Source organism: Topomyia yanbarensis, chromosome 3 (genome assembly GCF_030247195.1).
Source record: "Topomyia yanbarensis strain Yona2022 chromosome 3, ASM3024719v1, whole genome shotgun sequence".
Lineage (NCBI taxonomy): Eukaryota > Metazoa > Arthropoda > Insecta > Diptera > Culicidae > Topomyia > Topomyia yanbarensis.
The window spans coordinates 252,453,150-252,469,244 of record NC_080672.1 but is presented as its reverse complement, the minus strand read 5'-3'; the positions used below and the strand labels follow the sequence as shown (position 1 = coordinate 252,469,244).

Below are 16,095 nucleotides of genomic sequence, written 5' to 3'. Positions count from 1 at the left end.
TTTTAGTATGTTCGTTATCGGCATTCGTTTCGTTGTTGTTGTTGCTGGTTGTTGGTGCTTGATCCATAGATGTTGGTTTTGCAGCTGTTAGTGGTTTAGCGTAAGATGGTTGTGTGCTGATTTCAGTTGGATTTGAGTTTTCCTTAACAGTTTCTACGCAAGGTTTTCCGAGGTGCAGCTTCTTCGTGCAGAACTGGCACGTAGGAATTTGCCCTGGGTACGTGACTAGTGATGTTTGATGAATGAGAACATCGTCACTTCCTAACGCTGTGACGGTTATGTATGAGGGAATTGGCTTGGTCACACGCATTCTCACCACACGAACACCGTTAGGGATGCCCGGGAAAAAATTTCTCCAAGTCTCATGTGTAACGGAGTCTACTTCTCCGTATTTTTGCAAGCATTTTTTAATCGCGCCGTCAGGGGTACGCGTAGCCAAATCATGGACACGAACTTCTACAGCGCCGTTCTCGATGTATACGGGAATGCTATATTTAACATTGCCGCATTCGGCGGTGTGCTGTATGTTGTTTCGCGAGGCAAATGACTCAGCTTGGTTAATGTTGTTGAACGAAATCAGCACGCAATGTTTGATATGATGCATTTGTAGGGTTTTCACTTCAGCCAGATTGAGTTTCATCTGCACTTTTAATAACTGTTCCACTTCCCGAATGGCTGGTCTTACGGGGCATTTCGAAAAATCAACAGCAACACAGTTCAACCGCAGCTGGGTTGCTTTTTGCTGGGCACCGTCACTCATCACTAAATCGCACAGTAGGTATAGGCTATTGTTATATGGACTGCTTGTGTGATAGGCACCGATTGAAATGACTTTTTAAAAACAAATATTTTTCGAATTTCGTGCTTAAGTGCACCATTTCGGGAATTTCGTGCTTAAGTGCCACATCCAAACTATTCGAGCTAGTTGTTATAGACCCTATGTCCGTTCACTGTAAGTAATCGCAGACGATCAATGTGGTTTTATGCCCAAGCGATCGACAAGGACCAACCTGCTCTCATTCACAACGTATGTATTCACATGGATCTATCCGCGACTTTGCAAGTTAGATGAACTCGGTATTCACGTATAAATTCTTCGTTGATTTCGCTCCTATCTCGATAGAAAACAACTTCAAACCAAGATTAAGAACCATATATCTGCACAATTTTTCGCTACACCCCACAGTGGTCAAAATGTGTAAATTCATGCCTTTAATTATTTAGCGGGAAAACTATAAGGTTCTGTGTTTTGGTGACTACGATGTAAAGATATTTCTGAAATCCAGATAGACAGTTTCAGTCTTCGGCAAAGTTGTAGAGAATATTATTTTTAGCAAATCTTAGATAAGAACTGACTCTCTAACTACAGCCATTCCAATGTTATGCAGTGTTTTCATGAAAAAATCGGGTTTTTCCTGATAACTCTTGTCGTATTTATTTCTCCACAAATATGTGTTCTGAAATGATTTAGATATTAAGAAAATGCACAACTTTGTTGAATATTTCAAGACGCTATTATGTTTTTGGAGAGAGTTACAGCTGTTTTATGATTAATATTATCAAACTTCATAGCCAGTTTTCGCAAAAAGTTGCAAAAATATGCAGATGAAATATTGTTATTTTGAAACTATCGTAAATCCCCTACAAAATTCTGAAGTAATGGCTTATATCCGCCACGCGTAGGCGTTAAAATATACCTCATTTTAAAGAAAATAATCTTAGTATTTGAATGGAGATACTTTTGTTTCTAGAAAAATACGGGAAAGTGGGGTATTGGGTCATTTTGGCCCAAAAATCCCATATTTGTAATAATTTTTCTGCTCCAAGATGCAAATCACACATATTTTGCAGTTTTTCTAACGTGAAAAAATCTCAGAAATCTAACGGAACCCTTTTGACCTTTATCCGAATACGATAATTTGGGGTTATAGTGCCTTTTGCCATTCATATAAAATTTTATCATTTTCTCGTGCATATATCTCTATTGTTCTTTAATCAATTTTCATAAAATGTAGCTTGTTGAACGTTGAAAATTCTGAGGAATAAAACAAAAATAGAAACGTTAGAGGTAAAATTCAGAAGCATCAAACTTTTTGATATTGACTCTACAAATCTCATTTTTTCATTAATTATCCTAATACCTTAACTTCCCCTCTTTTTCCAGGAATGAAACTTTTCTCATTTCACTCTCCTAAACGTATTTTACACTAAAAGTAGTAAATGAAATAAGAACTTTGTTGTTAAATGGAGTTAATATGTGCGATTTTATGATAAAAATGTGAAATCGGCACTATATGTCAGATAAATTGATGTTCCTGAATTTTACCGGTAACTAATCTATTTTTGTTATGATCCTAAGGATTTTCCACGTTCAACAAGGTATAGTTTATTAAAATTGAGTGAAGAATAATAGAGATATATGCACGAGAATATGATGAAATTTAATATGAATGACAAAAGGGCCTATAACCCCAACTTCTCGCTTTCGGACAAAGGTCGAAAAGGCTCCGATCGATTTCTGAGATTTTTTCACATTAGAAAAACTACAAAATATGTATGATTTGCATCATGGAGCAGAAAAATCATTAAAAATATGGGATATTGGGGCCAAAATGTCCCAGTAACCCACTTTTCCGTATTTTTCTAGAAACAAAAATATATCCATTCAAATACACCCAGGTTTTTTTACGCGGTTTTTTTTGCGCGGTTTTTTACGAGGTTTTTTTTACGCGGATTTTCCAATTAACGCGGTTTTTTTACGTGGGTTTTCCAATTAACGCGGGTTTTTTTACGCGGATTTTCCAATTAACGCGGTTGTTGCAAAAATATTCTAAGTCCTTTTGAATGCAAAAGACAGACTTTTTTCTGAAAAAAATTTCTAAGTCCCTTTAAATGCAAAGATCTTAGAAGAATTTTGGCAGTTTTTATTTTGCGCGGATTTCGCCATTAACACGGTTTTGGCAAAAAATATTCTAAGTCCTTTTGAATGCAAAAGACTTAGAAGATTTTCGGAAAGATGGAAGAGACGGGTCTGGAAGATTCCTTATGGCCCGCACCCCAACAATATGGGTATTTACGGAATGGTCTGGAAGAGTAGGTTCCAGAAATTGATTTTGACGCCATTTTGAAATCAAAGATGGCGACTTCCGGTTTAGCGAAATTCGATATAACTCAACTAATATGGGTATTTTCGGAATGGACTTGAAGAATAGGTGCCAGAAATTAATTTTTGACGCCATTTTGAAATCAAAGATGGCGACTTCCGGTTTTGCTAAATTCGCTATAACCCAATCAATATGGGTATTTTTGGAATGGCCTTGAAGAGTAGGTGCCAGAAATTGATTTTTGACACCATTTTGAAATTAAAGATGGCGACTTTCGGTTTAGCGAAATTCGCTATAACTCAATCAATATGGATATTTTTGGAATGGTCTTGAAGAGTTGGTGCCAGAAATTGATTTTTTGCGTTATTTTGAAACCCAAGATGGCGACTTCCGGTTCAGTGAAATTCGCTATAACCCAATCAATATGGGTATTTTCGGAATGGTCTTGAAGAGTAGGCGCCAGAAATAATTTTTTGACGCCATTTTGAAATCAAAGATGGCGACTTCCGGTTTTGCTAAATTCGCTATAACCCAATCAATATGGGTATTTTCGGAATGGTCTTAGAGAGTAGGTTCCAAAAATTGATTTTTGACGCCAGTTTGAAATCAAAGATGGCGATTTCTGATTTCGCGAAATTCGCTATAACCCATTCAATATTGGTATTTTTGGAAGTTGAAGTTGTAGTACAAATAGTTTTAATTAAAAAGTAGAATATACTTAAATTTAAGCAATATGTTTAATTTGAATAAATTCAAACCCCCAACTCACACCACATATGTCTCTTTCTTCTCTCTCTTCCATTCTCACCGCACTTTCCTGGATGAACACATAAAAATATTTTGCATTTTGCTGTTTTATGATTTGATCTTATATTTGAGGGTGATTTAGATGATTGCCCAAATTTTTCATGCGAGAATTTCGGTAAACCGGAAGTCGCCATCTAGAATTTTAAAATGAGGGCAAACATCGACGTTTGTCTGCTACTCGTCAAAACCATTCCGAAAATACCCATATTGATTAGGTTACGGCGAATTTCGCTAAACCGGAAGTCGCCATCTTGGATTGCAAAATGGCGTAAAAAATCAATTTCTGGCACCAACTCTTCAAGACCATTCCAAAAATATCCCTATTGATTGAGTTATAGCGAATTTCGCTAAACCGAAAGTCGCCATCTTTGATTTCAAAATGGTGTCAAAAATCAATTTCTGGCACCTACTCTTCAAGGCCATTCCAAAAATACCCATATTGATTGGGTTATAGCGAATTTCACTGAACCGGAAGTCGCCATCTTGTATTTCAAAATGACGCCAAAAATCAATTTCTGGCACCTACTATTCAAGACCATTCCAAAAATACCCATATTGATTGGGTTATAGCGAATTTCGCTAAACCGGAAGTCGCCATCTTTGATTTCAAAATGGCGTCAAAGATTAATTTCTGGCACCTACTCTTCAAGACCATTCCGAAAATATCCATATTGATTGAGTTATAGCGAATTACGCTAAACCGGAAGTCGCCATCTTTGATTTCAAAATGGCGTCAAAAATCAATTTCTAGCACCTACTATTCAAGACCATTCCAAAAATATCAATATTGATTGAGTTATAGTGAATTTCGCTAAACCGGAAGTCGCCATCTTTGATTTCAAAATGACATCAAAAATCAATTTCTGGCACCTACTTTTCAAGACCATTTCGAAAATACCCATATTGTTGGGGTGCGGGCCATAAGGAATCTTCCAGACCCGTCTCTTCCATCTTTCCGAAAATCTTCTAAGTCTTTTGCATTCAAAAGGACTTAGAATATTTTTTGCAAAAACCGTGTTAATTGCGAAATCCGCGCATGTCCTTAAGTCCGGAAACCATTACCCTCTGTCCTAATAACTTAGGTCCATACATTCAGTAGGACCAATCAAAAAATAATGCTCATATCCACTAGACAACACGTTCCATGGCGACATGTCTGGGAACTCTAGTGATGTGGAAGATCTCACTTTCTTCTGGCATCTGAGCCGTACACCAAAAATAAAGTATTAGATTCATAGTCCGCGCGCGATCATCCAAGAACACACGCGAATGTGCGAAATGTACACCGTTATAAAATAGAATTTATACACGCGATGTTACATAGGGGAACATGGGGAGACTTGACCAAGCGCAAGATTCTATTTTTGGCTATGACGTCTATTCTATTCGGTTCTTAAAAAATTTTCAAAAATATTTTTACACTTGTTTCCCTTAAGGTAATTTTAACAGTTTGGAATGAAAAATCCTTTCCTTATAGTAAATATTCCGTAATTAATAAATTTGCATTAAATTATGTAATTTTTTATCAAACTTTGTATAGACATATCTACTCGACCACTAATTACTATTAAAGTATTCATATATCATTTTATTCCTTATGAAGCTGTGAAATGATTTTACATAAATCGGAACATTGGAATAGTTGTTACTAAAATTTGCACGACATTGAACGCAATAGCTAATGTTGGGGAGACTTGACCAAGATTTTATTGGGAGACTTGACCAAGTGGCAATAAGCTGAAGAAAGATACAAAATTCCTGATATTTATCATGCTTTGGTATCTACTATTAATGTTAATCATGCCACAAAAAAAATCCCACCTCAAACATCAGTCCATATATTTTAGTATTAGTTAACAAAGGTAGCAACAATATGACTGATTTATTGACGTGTGAACATGCAATGTAAGCACAGCAGTTAATCCTTAAAAAGAAATGCTTTTAAAAAATCGAAATGCAAATGGAGACACCTCTAAATCATGTCCAAATTAAGCCATTTTTGGCCAAAGTTCTTAAATTCACACCTAGAACAAAAATTTGAGCTTACCCATGTATATTTCAAAACTTTTTCAATATGTGGAGAGGTCTAATATTCATATTATACTCGTAGCATCACCGAAAGCCATTGTGTTTATGAATAATACAATTCTATTGAAAGTTTATCTTCTTTTGCAAGATTTATGTTATACTAATTATGGCGTAAAAATCATCAGCTACATACATAATTATAAAGATGTAAGGAATCAAAATTTCGCCTTATATACAAAAATAATATCACAGCACTAACCATCATTTACACCAAAAACGTATCCGGTAAGATTCGCTTGCATTAATGCAGTAGGGTGGGTGCTCTAATAGTTGAGGTGTACCAATAGTTGCAGTAGTGGGTTATACGCCTAACTAAAGCACCAACCATCAACAAACATTTTTTTATCGATTCATCGCACTAAAATTATGCGACAATAAAACTGTTATCCTTGAAATTTGCTCAAATAACTACTGATAAAATTGATTTTCTTCGAATTTTGAGCTCCCTTGCACCTATAGTTGATCTAATGTACCTATAGTTGCAAGTCCCATAAGAAATCAATGGGATTTGCAACAATAGGAACCGAAATTAGCGATTGCACCACTATTGGTACATGTGTTCCTATAGTGGTACAAGCGGTTTTGAATACATAAATTGGTTATTAAACCATCTTTATATTTTTCCTATGAAGTAGGGTTTGAAAGCTTTCGTTTAATGTATTAACATTGTCCATAGGTCTATTCATCGATTTTTTAACAAAGGTTTTCCTTAAGTATTCGACTTTTGGTACATCCACCCTAAATACGAGCGAAAATTGCAAGCGTTCTGGTAACGTGCAAAAATTGCAAGAAGCTTCCTTGCATGTAATGCAAGAAACAGAGAAAGAATTTGCCTATGTATTAGCGATATATATGGATTGGTGATCAATATGCACTATATAAAAAAGACTGCTGACATTGAAAAATGAGTCCTGCACGAACAGATCACTATCCAATACTTTACCCATCCAACCATGCTATCCACGGTGTCTCTGGTAGAAAATATTTAAATCTCAGTATCGCTAAAATACTCACTAATCGAAAGCTTAGATGCTCCTCTTTCACCTGAGCATAACTTTGAAATGTTCTATCGGGGGTCTAGAACATTTAAGTTTTTTTCAACATTTTGATAAATTTTTAGGTAATTTTTCAATGAGTAGCTCAAAACATACATCTCCTTTTTAGGAGGTTAAATCAGTGAGCACACACTGTCAGAGGAACGGACTTGTAACGTTAATAAATATATTTTTGCTCGGGGTTTCTTTGTAACTAATGTTACATTCAAAATTCTATCATTATTCTATGGTTTCTTCGAACAATTTTAGCTCAATTTGATTTGTTTTAGTTTTTAGTTTCTTTGAAAATTACGAGTTTAAACACGATCGACAGACTCTCCCTTTAAAAACACATAGGAGCAGTGTCCTCATTTTAGCAGAAAATTATATTTTCCGAAAAATCATTTCATACTATCTGATTTGGAGGAGGCGAGAAAATGTTTAAAAGCAGTACGGTGTTTTAGGGATTGTTTATTGGTTCAAAGTAGCAATTCTATTATAGCAAATATGAGAAAATTGAAATTTTACACTTTATCAAGTATTTTGATTTGAGTAGTCAATGAAACAAAGGATCTAAATACATGAAATAAAAGTAAAATGTTCTGAGGAATCCAAAAATGACACTAATTTTGAGCAAGACAAGGGTCGGAAAAGAATCCCGAGCAAAAAAATTCTATTATCATTAAATATAAACAAAAGGGTATTGTTTTGCGGATTTGAAGAAATTCTAAAAAGTTATTATAACAGGTTTAAACCCTGTGTTGGCCCAAAAACTCAATTATTTAAAATAAATAAATTAAAAAAAAAATTAATTTAAATATTTTCACAACTTGGTAGATGCGAAAAATTGTAACGTTTTCTATATCGCAGCATTTTTAAGGCAAAATGTAGTAATATTTTGTGCATTGATCGCAAATCCAAAAAGAAAGTATTCAAAATTTCAGCCATTTGTTCGTGGTAATATTGTTCTGCCAGAGACAAAAAAATGCCCCGAGTAAAAATATTATTCAAATTTTAAATTTAAATCATCCCGAAATTGGCTAAATGTCGGACATTGGTGTCTTCGGAAATATTCATTAACGTAATAAGCCCCTCCTTCTGATACTGTATGTCCAAAGATCCATCCTTCTAAATGTGATATATCTTCTGACAGCTTTTTATTGAAACGCAATTTTCAAAAATAATCATCAAAATGTTAAAAAAATTATTGTTCTAGACCCCCCGATAGAACATGTCAAATTTAGTCTCAGATGAAAGAGGAGTATCTAAGTATTCAATTAGTGAATATTTCAGCGATACTGATTTTTTTGTCTAAATATCGTATCATATAGTTATTTTTTATTTCGTTTACTTCACACGGCTCATGGCAGTAGCTTAACGGAGCCGTGGATCTTTCACGTGTTTTTACAATATGTAAAAAATAAAAACAAATATTATTGATTATCCGTTGGATCTCGTGCGCGCAGCTTTTTATTGCGAGCGGAGACCTTCTTTCGCGGCTGGCCTACTGCGTCATGGGGACCATTTAATTCGCTCCTGTCCTTCACATCAAGGTCATCATCGTTGAAAGTGCCTTGGTGCTCGCGATCAGATGTTCTTTCCTGCTTCTTGCACTTACGGGTGACCAATGTAAATCCGTCGTCATTATTATCTTCTTCACCGATGTTACTTACAGTGGCTTTTGGGGTACTGGATGCTGCTTTGGCAGTTATCAATATGGACTGAACAGATGCAACAAATTTGGCAACCGTTTATGGTTCACCTATTGGTATTGCAAACTCTTTTTTAGGTTGGTTTGTCGTGGATGCGTTGGCAATCGGTAGAGATGCATTCTCCTCTGTATCTTCCGTACAAGGTTGTCCGTGGTGCGCTGTCTGATTACAATACTTGCACGTAGGAGTTTTCCCCTCATGAGTGCATAACGTAGTTTGGTTAATAGTAGCTTCGTGGGTTTTGAGTTTTATGGTCAAGTGGGAGGGGATGGGTATTTCGATTCGCATCTTCACCACAAGAACACCGTCAAGTGTGCCCGGGAAGAAATTTCTCCACGTATCAGGTGTAACGGATTCTACTTCTTCGTATTGCGACATGTATTTTGCAATTAGATCAGGAGGGGTATGTGGTGATAGGTCATATAGCTTTACATCTACATAGTCTTTTTTATATACACGGGAATCTTAATTCCAACTTAATCATTTTTAGCCACGTGCTTCAAGTTGTTATGCAAAACAAAACGTTCGGCTCGGGCTAACGTGTTGAATGATATGAGTACTACATTGCGAAGATGATGATACTGTAGATACATAACCTCCTTGATCCTAAGCTGCACCTTCACCTTGAACACCACTTCACGAAAACTCAATCTTATTGAACAGAATTTAAAGTCAACGACCGCTGTGTTGGGTCGGAGCAGTGTTTTTTGTCAACTTTACTCATGATGACAAGAATAAATTAAAAGTTTCCTTTGTTCTCGAGACAATGCACACTAGATCGAGAGGTTGCTAGTTGTTGTTCACTAGGTTCGATTGTACGTCTGACTTCTGCCCAAGTAGAAAGTAGACTGATGAATCATATAGTTATGAGTGAATAAAAGTCATAAATATACTTGCAAAAATTGCAAGCGACTTTAACTGCAAACTTGCTATGCTGTGATGCTAACATTATTTGCAAGTGATTGTCGCTTGCAATTATTGCATGAGATTTTTGATTGGTGTGTACCATTGCTCACTTGTCGCCCCTCCCCACCCCCGATCTCTCCCAAATCGTGTTCCAAATCCATTTCTGAGATGTGTCATAAGATCTTCAACTAATCTGAAATATTTGTTAATATCCACGCTAATTTAATCTTGCGATGTATTTGTTCAGGTTAAAGCATAAGCATAAGCATAAGAGATCGCCCGTAGTTGCTACTCCGTTATTGACCAGAACCAAATTAGGTTGCAAAATGTTCATTGGAACAACATGCTTGGGAATAACATGATGAGCCACATTGTACAATCTATTCTGATCCCTGCATGCTGATCAATACCGACGCCGGCCACGTCCGAATGCAGATCTTCTGAGAAAGGAAGGAATGTTAGTCCGATACATGTTGCTACTAGAGACCGAGGAATCCTCTGCATCTCCACATGTATCACGGGAATGGGAGAGTTGTTAGTAAGTGTGCCAGTAGCGTTATCATGTAATAATTGCTCTGGGCAGCCGGCTGCCGAGAATGTGGGAAATTTATCATTTGTTGTATTAATACGATTAGCAAAATAAGCTTGAAATCCGGAAAGCCGGCTATAAGGAGCACTGCTTATATTTCTTAATTAAAATTCAATCACGCGACGAATTTTTTCGTGGTTTCTATCGTGTCGGTGCTGATTTTACCCGGCGATCGTTTGAATAAAATGAGGAATCTTACACAGAAGGTTCATCAGTCTCTTCCATAGGTGTCGCGAAGTTGGTGTTCTAGGATTTGCTCCATGCAAGCGATGCGACCTGTACATAGTTTATTAGGTAGTAGTTTAGTAAGTTTTCGAGAACACGATCGCTCGAAAAAGAAGATCTTGTTTAGTTTTTGGTTCTTTTTAAACACTGGGTAGCCGGCTACCGAGAGTATCCTATGTTTTCTAAACAAAAGCAATTTCAACTCCACACAGCCGATCGTGGGAGTATTGCCTGGAAAAGCTAATCTTATCTGCATAATAGGCCGGATCACTATTTATTGCGACATTATTTAGACTAATTTCGCTATACCTTCTCCACAATATATTTTTTTGGGTTGCAAACTACCGAGTGATAATACGTTATACACACAAAGAATTATGGTAGCTCGAGATGTTATAAATCAACGAAAGTATTTCCTATTTCTAATATCGGATTGTTTGCGAAATACACGTATACGAACGATTATTTCGAACATTAAAGGGAAATACAGAGGATCGTTAACCTGATGCAGGGGCTTGCCACCAATAACGGAACTTGAAATTAGATTCATTCAAACAGACGAGGCGAATTTTCAGTACATATTGACCCGCGATCATCGATACTAGTCAAATTAAAGTCTTATTGGAGCTGATTTCCCAACAACTATTCATTTGGACGGTATTGTTTTCTCCGCTAGATCTGTTCGCACCCTCTCATTCTGCTACTATTGACAGAAGGCTGATAGTACCCAGTCGTCGCCGGTCTAAGGACCAAATGCCATTAATAAACTTAGACTCGCGTGGAGGCATGAGATAGAATTGAAAGCTGAATGAACATGACAGCAAAATACTTATTCTTCGTGCTGACAAAACTGAAGGTAATTGCTTACCGGTCCCCGATTCCTCTCGCGAGTTGTCAATTCTCAAACCTTATACCTGATTGAAGTCATCATTCCACTCAAATAAGGCCATGTGTTTTCCCTAAGCACATTGAATGCTTTTTGGATCAGTTCCCCCGTTGGTAAAACAAACCCTAAAGAAACATAGACATTAGTTTTCTCAGTCCAAAGAAAAGTTTGCCGACCGGCAGATACGTGTTCCCGAATATTAAAGAATCAAAACCTCTCCTCATACGCAATAAAATAAGAAAGTAAAAAAACAGTTGAATATCCAAGGCGGCTCATTTCCAAAGATAGCACCGCCTATGAAACACCCAATAAAACATAGGTGACAAGGGACGCGGACGAAATTGGCTGAGAACCGACTGGCTGGTTTGCCACCTATTTTTCGGGCGAAGAATTTTGGGGCGACACCTGGTAGTCGCTAGTCGCTGGTGAAACGCCAATAATTTGAATATGCAAATTTTTCTTATTGCCGTATCTTTTTTCACTTTTCGGATTGAATTTTTTTCTCTAAAAAACCATTTTTCACTATTTTTAGAATATACACTGTGTTTCTAGATGTTTTCTGTGCACTTTTATTGTCCTTGCATCGGGAATCGACGGCCCGTAATGCGAGGAAAAGATATTTTTTCATTTGCCGGAATTCGATTTTCACAAACTGTCACCAGGGCCGTCGAGAGCCGCGCCGGGCCCCGGGGCTAAAGTTACCGACGGGCCCTACACTAGATGACTTCTTATTTGAATATCTATTAGGAACATTGTACAAACTTTCTAAATCAAACTGTTTTTAATACAGTGGGACTTTTGTATATTTACAAGAAGAAAAACAAAATAAAATAAGAAAGCGAATATAAGTGACTGTCCGTCAGCATATCTCACGCGAGACTTCCTTGCGATGTATTTGTTCAGGTTAAAGAAAACAAACCTATTTTTGTCTTTTGTTTCCCTATAAATAGTTTTCCATTTAAGTGTAGAACAGAGCAACTACAATCTACATGTTTATGTTTATTACCTTCACCAACAGGCCTCTTGGCCCCAATGGTGGTTTCCTAAACTAATTACATTTCAAAATTGCCAACATTTTCGCTTTTATCGCATTCCGCGTCCGGTTGAAGTCAAAGGCCGTCGTCACACTGTTAAAAAATCGCCGGTAACAGCGCTCTGGCAACCATAGTTGGTTCTCCTGAACGGAACTCGCAGAAGAGAGTTATTACGTAGAGCTCGAACGCGGGCTTGAAGATCCAGACGTCCGAGAATTGTAGGGCAATCCACTCTAGCAGAGAGTAAGTCCGAGACGAACAAGGCTCGAGAGCAGTCCCTCCGAATGCTGAGTATATCAAGGTGTATTAGCTGGCAACGGGTTTCATAGCCCTCAGCTGAAATCTGTTTCGCCATGGGAGATGTCGAAGGGCGAAGCGTATGAACCTGCGTTGAACAGCCTCGATTCTGTCAATCCCGTTGTGGTAGTACGGATTCCAAACAGCCGAACAATATTCTACGTTGAGCGGACCAACGCACAGTAAAACGATTTAAGACAATATACGTCCCTGAAGTTTTTCGCTATTCGGAAGATGAACCCAAGCTGTCGTGATGCCTTATCCACGATGTATGAAGTATGTGGTTTGAATGTTAGTATCCATGATGACTCCGAGATCTTTGATGTGAGAGTGTCTTGGAATACTCGAGCCGAAGAAATGGTAGTTAAACTGAGTCGGATGGCGTTTCCGCGTGAACGTAACGATTGAGCATTTGCTCGGGTTTAAAACCATTCTGTTTAGATCACACCACGTACTAAAGCTGTCCAGTTCCCTCTGAAGAAGCTCGACATCGGTTTTATCCCGTATTTGTTGAAAAAATTTCATGTCGTCGGCGAAAGAATGGCGGGGTCCTCGTATTGAAATTGACATCATTACAGTAGAGGAGGAATATTACTGGACCGAGATGGCTTCCTTGTGGTATGCCGGATGTAGCGAAGAATGGTGCAGATAGACAGTCCTTAATGCTGATTTGAAGTTGCCTTCCATCGAGGTAGGAACGAAACCAGCGCAGTTCTTTTTATTATTGGATGGCAGTTTGTAAACATGAAACTATTTAATTTACTCTTTAATTTCATAACATTTTTAATATTGTCTAATTTTCAGTTGAGCTAATTTGATTTATATTAATCATTCTATCCATTTTATTGATAGTTTTTTTTTGCTTCAAAATTATTATTAATTTTTATTTGTTTTATTGTTTTTCTTTAATTTATTCAGTTTATTCGAAGTGTTATTCGTGCAGGACTCGAAACTGTGCTCATCTCACATCTAGTTGCTTTCCAACTTTGCGTGTGTGCGGCAAACTAATGAATAATGCAACAGTGATGTGTAATGTGTAAGAAATGTCTCATCTTACTGATAGGTGGATTAAATCGGTTTTTTAAAAAGCAATTAAAAATATTGAATTTCTCAAACTCTCTCTCTTTAATGCACTCAGTTGATCATAGGAAAGGCCGATAATAATAGGTACTGAAAATGTGATGATTTGAAAAGTTTTTGTTTGGTTCTTAAAATCTACCAACAAAATCTAACATCCAGACGAGTATGAACGCTGCTGTCGTATGTTAAGTTTATTTTATGACATTCGGCGTACTATCGTAAATCCAATTTGTCTTCAAATGCTCCACATAATTGTACTAATAATAAAGTGTCATCACGAAATGAATAAAAATTTTATTTCTAGGGAAAGTTGTGGGGTGTCGGTTTTTCCCATAATTCCCCTACGCCAATGAATTTTCCACTAACTAAACTACTTTGTTTCTTTTCAGGTGCCACCAAAGAGATAGGTACCGCGCTGACGCGAGTATGTTTACGGCACAAAGCAGTGGAAACAAGAATGAAAACCTTCACCGCTGCGATTATGGACTGTTTGATTGTACCGCTGCAAGAGAAATTAGAGGACTGGAGAAAACACGTCGCTATTATAGATAAAGACCATGCCAAAGAGTACAAGCGCTGTCGGGCGGAGTTGAAAAAACGTTCCAGTGATACCCTACGGCTACAAAAGAAAGCCAAAAAGGGTCAAGCCGACAATTTACACAATCTGGTGGAGTCTTCCATGCAGGATGTGACGTTGCGGCGAAGCGAGCTCGAAGAGGTCGAACGGAAGTCGCTACGAGCAATCATGGTCGAGGAGCGATCACGGTACTGCACATTTGTAAATATGCTACAGCCTGTGGTTCACGAGGAGTGTGAGGTGATGTCGGAACTAAGTCATCTACAAGTAGGTTTCTGTATCATACCTGAAGTTGCTCAGTGTTAACAGTGTGGCGTTATTTTTTGTTGCAGGAAGCAATGCAACTAATAGCAATAGTAACGAAAGATCCATCTATCCTGCCTAAAGCCTCGGAAGAACTAATTTTAGAGTCGAAAACGAATATCAATTTTTATCCGGACTCGCCAGGTGGTTCCAATTCACAGGGAGGATGTTCAAACTCGTTAGGATCGCGTAAAAGTTCAGTATGCTCAATTAGTTCAATGAACAGTAGCAGTAGTGGTTCTCCAGGGCATCAATTCCAACGATCGCTATCACAGGTATGGCAGGTTAAGGATACTATGTTTGCAGCTTTATTGTTGGTCGATGTCTTAGTTCGATTTAGTAAACCAATGCATGATCTTCTGTCGATTTGGTTCAACGTTCCCAGTTTTATCTTGTTTATTGCCTACTTATTCAGTTTATTCTTTTATTATCATTTTTATTTTATTTCTGGTATCTAGTACTCCCCAGCGATACGTTTGAAACCAGGTGAATCTAGTGATAGCGGATTTTGTTCTTCGCCAGCTTTAACTTCGCAGGTTAATTTTATTTTTTGTACAATAGTTTGCTTAATTGTAGATCACTGTGTGAAAATTTCAACAAAACTGATTGGATTTAATTCCCGTTATTAAAATTTGTTTTGTTTTTTACAACGTGCATTGAAGGCGTCTACACTTGCTAGTCAATCACATGCTGTTTCCACGTGGCCTCCACACACACAAGATAATGCTGCGAGTGTCGATCGACCTCACACAATTTCATCAGCATACGAAAAGGGTCACCAACGGCCAGCGCTCACAGTCTATACGTTCCAAAATCCGGAAACAATATCCGAGAACCAGAAGTCGCCCGCCAACATATCGTGCCGACCGCCGCTGCCTGTGGTAAGTAGTTGCAATGTTATTAATATGTTCAATGTATCGCTATATATTCGTACAGTGTTATTGCAACAACAAAATATTTATGCACCGGATCAATGAAGCTGACTATAAATAATTAATTCTTTTGGGTCAACCTTTGCCTGAAAAGTTTAAAATTATGCAGTTATTTTCAATCCAATAATGCCTATATTGTGGTGTGCAAAGTTTGCCCGGTTCGTACAAAAATTGAATTGAGCTCAATGTTACTATAGAAAATCCACAATCCTTTTTACGTGTTAGCGCCGAAAAGTGCGATTGAATGCAGCTTGTTGTATGTTTTCAGGACGCTATTGCTTTCAGAAAACTAAAGAAGATAAAACGAACCTAAAGTTTGTTGCCTTATTGAACGATACAACGATTCGTAGTTCAGTTGTATAAAACATATATTTTTCCTTTTTAGCGGTGCTCTTCACTCGAAAGGCCACTTTCGACAGCTTCTATGAAAAATTCAAATACAACTGTCCCGAGGCAATGTCCCTCGCCGATTCCAGCCCACATTACCAAAGGTACGTTTTTACTGGTCATTTGACTTTCAT

At 37.5% G+C, this 16,095-nt stretch overlaps 1 protein-coding gene across 16 annotated transcripts in view; it reads left to right on the top strand.

Moving 5' to 3' along the window:
• The window catches only part of LOC131692905 (GATA zinc finger domain-containing protein 7), a 125,921-nt gene that overhangs the window by 79,096 nt on the left and 30,730 nt on the right, over nucleotides 1-16,095 (top strand). For 14 of the 16 annotated variants that reach the window (XR_009306102.1, XM_058980291.1, XM_058980286.1 and 11 more), the window contains 5 exons: nucleotides 14,152-14,606; nucleotides 14,672-14,917; nucleotides 15,101-15,178; nucleotides 15,305-15,523; nucleotides 15,960-16,065. Coding sequence is in view for 15 of the 16 variants with exons in the window: in XM_058980291.1 (XP_058836274.1) it covers nucleotides 14,152-14,606; nucleotides 14,672-14,917; nucleotides 15,101-15,178; nucleotides 15,305-15,523; nucleotides 15,960-16,065 (1,104 nt within the window). In the remaining variant the exon portion in view is untranslated. The remainder of the gene's footprint in view (nucleotides 1-14,151; nucleotides 14,607-14,671; nucleotides 14,918-15,100; nucleotides 15,179-15,304; nucleotides 15,524-15,959; nucleotides 16,066-16,095) is intronic. The other 2 variants (XM_058980293.1, XM_058980284.1) reach the window with 1 other exon arrangement.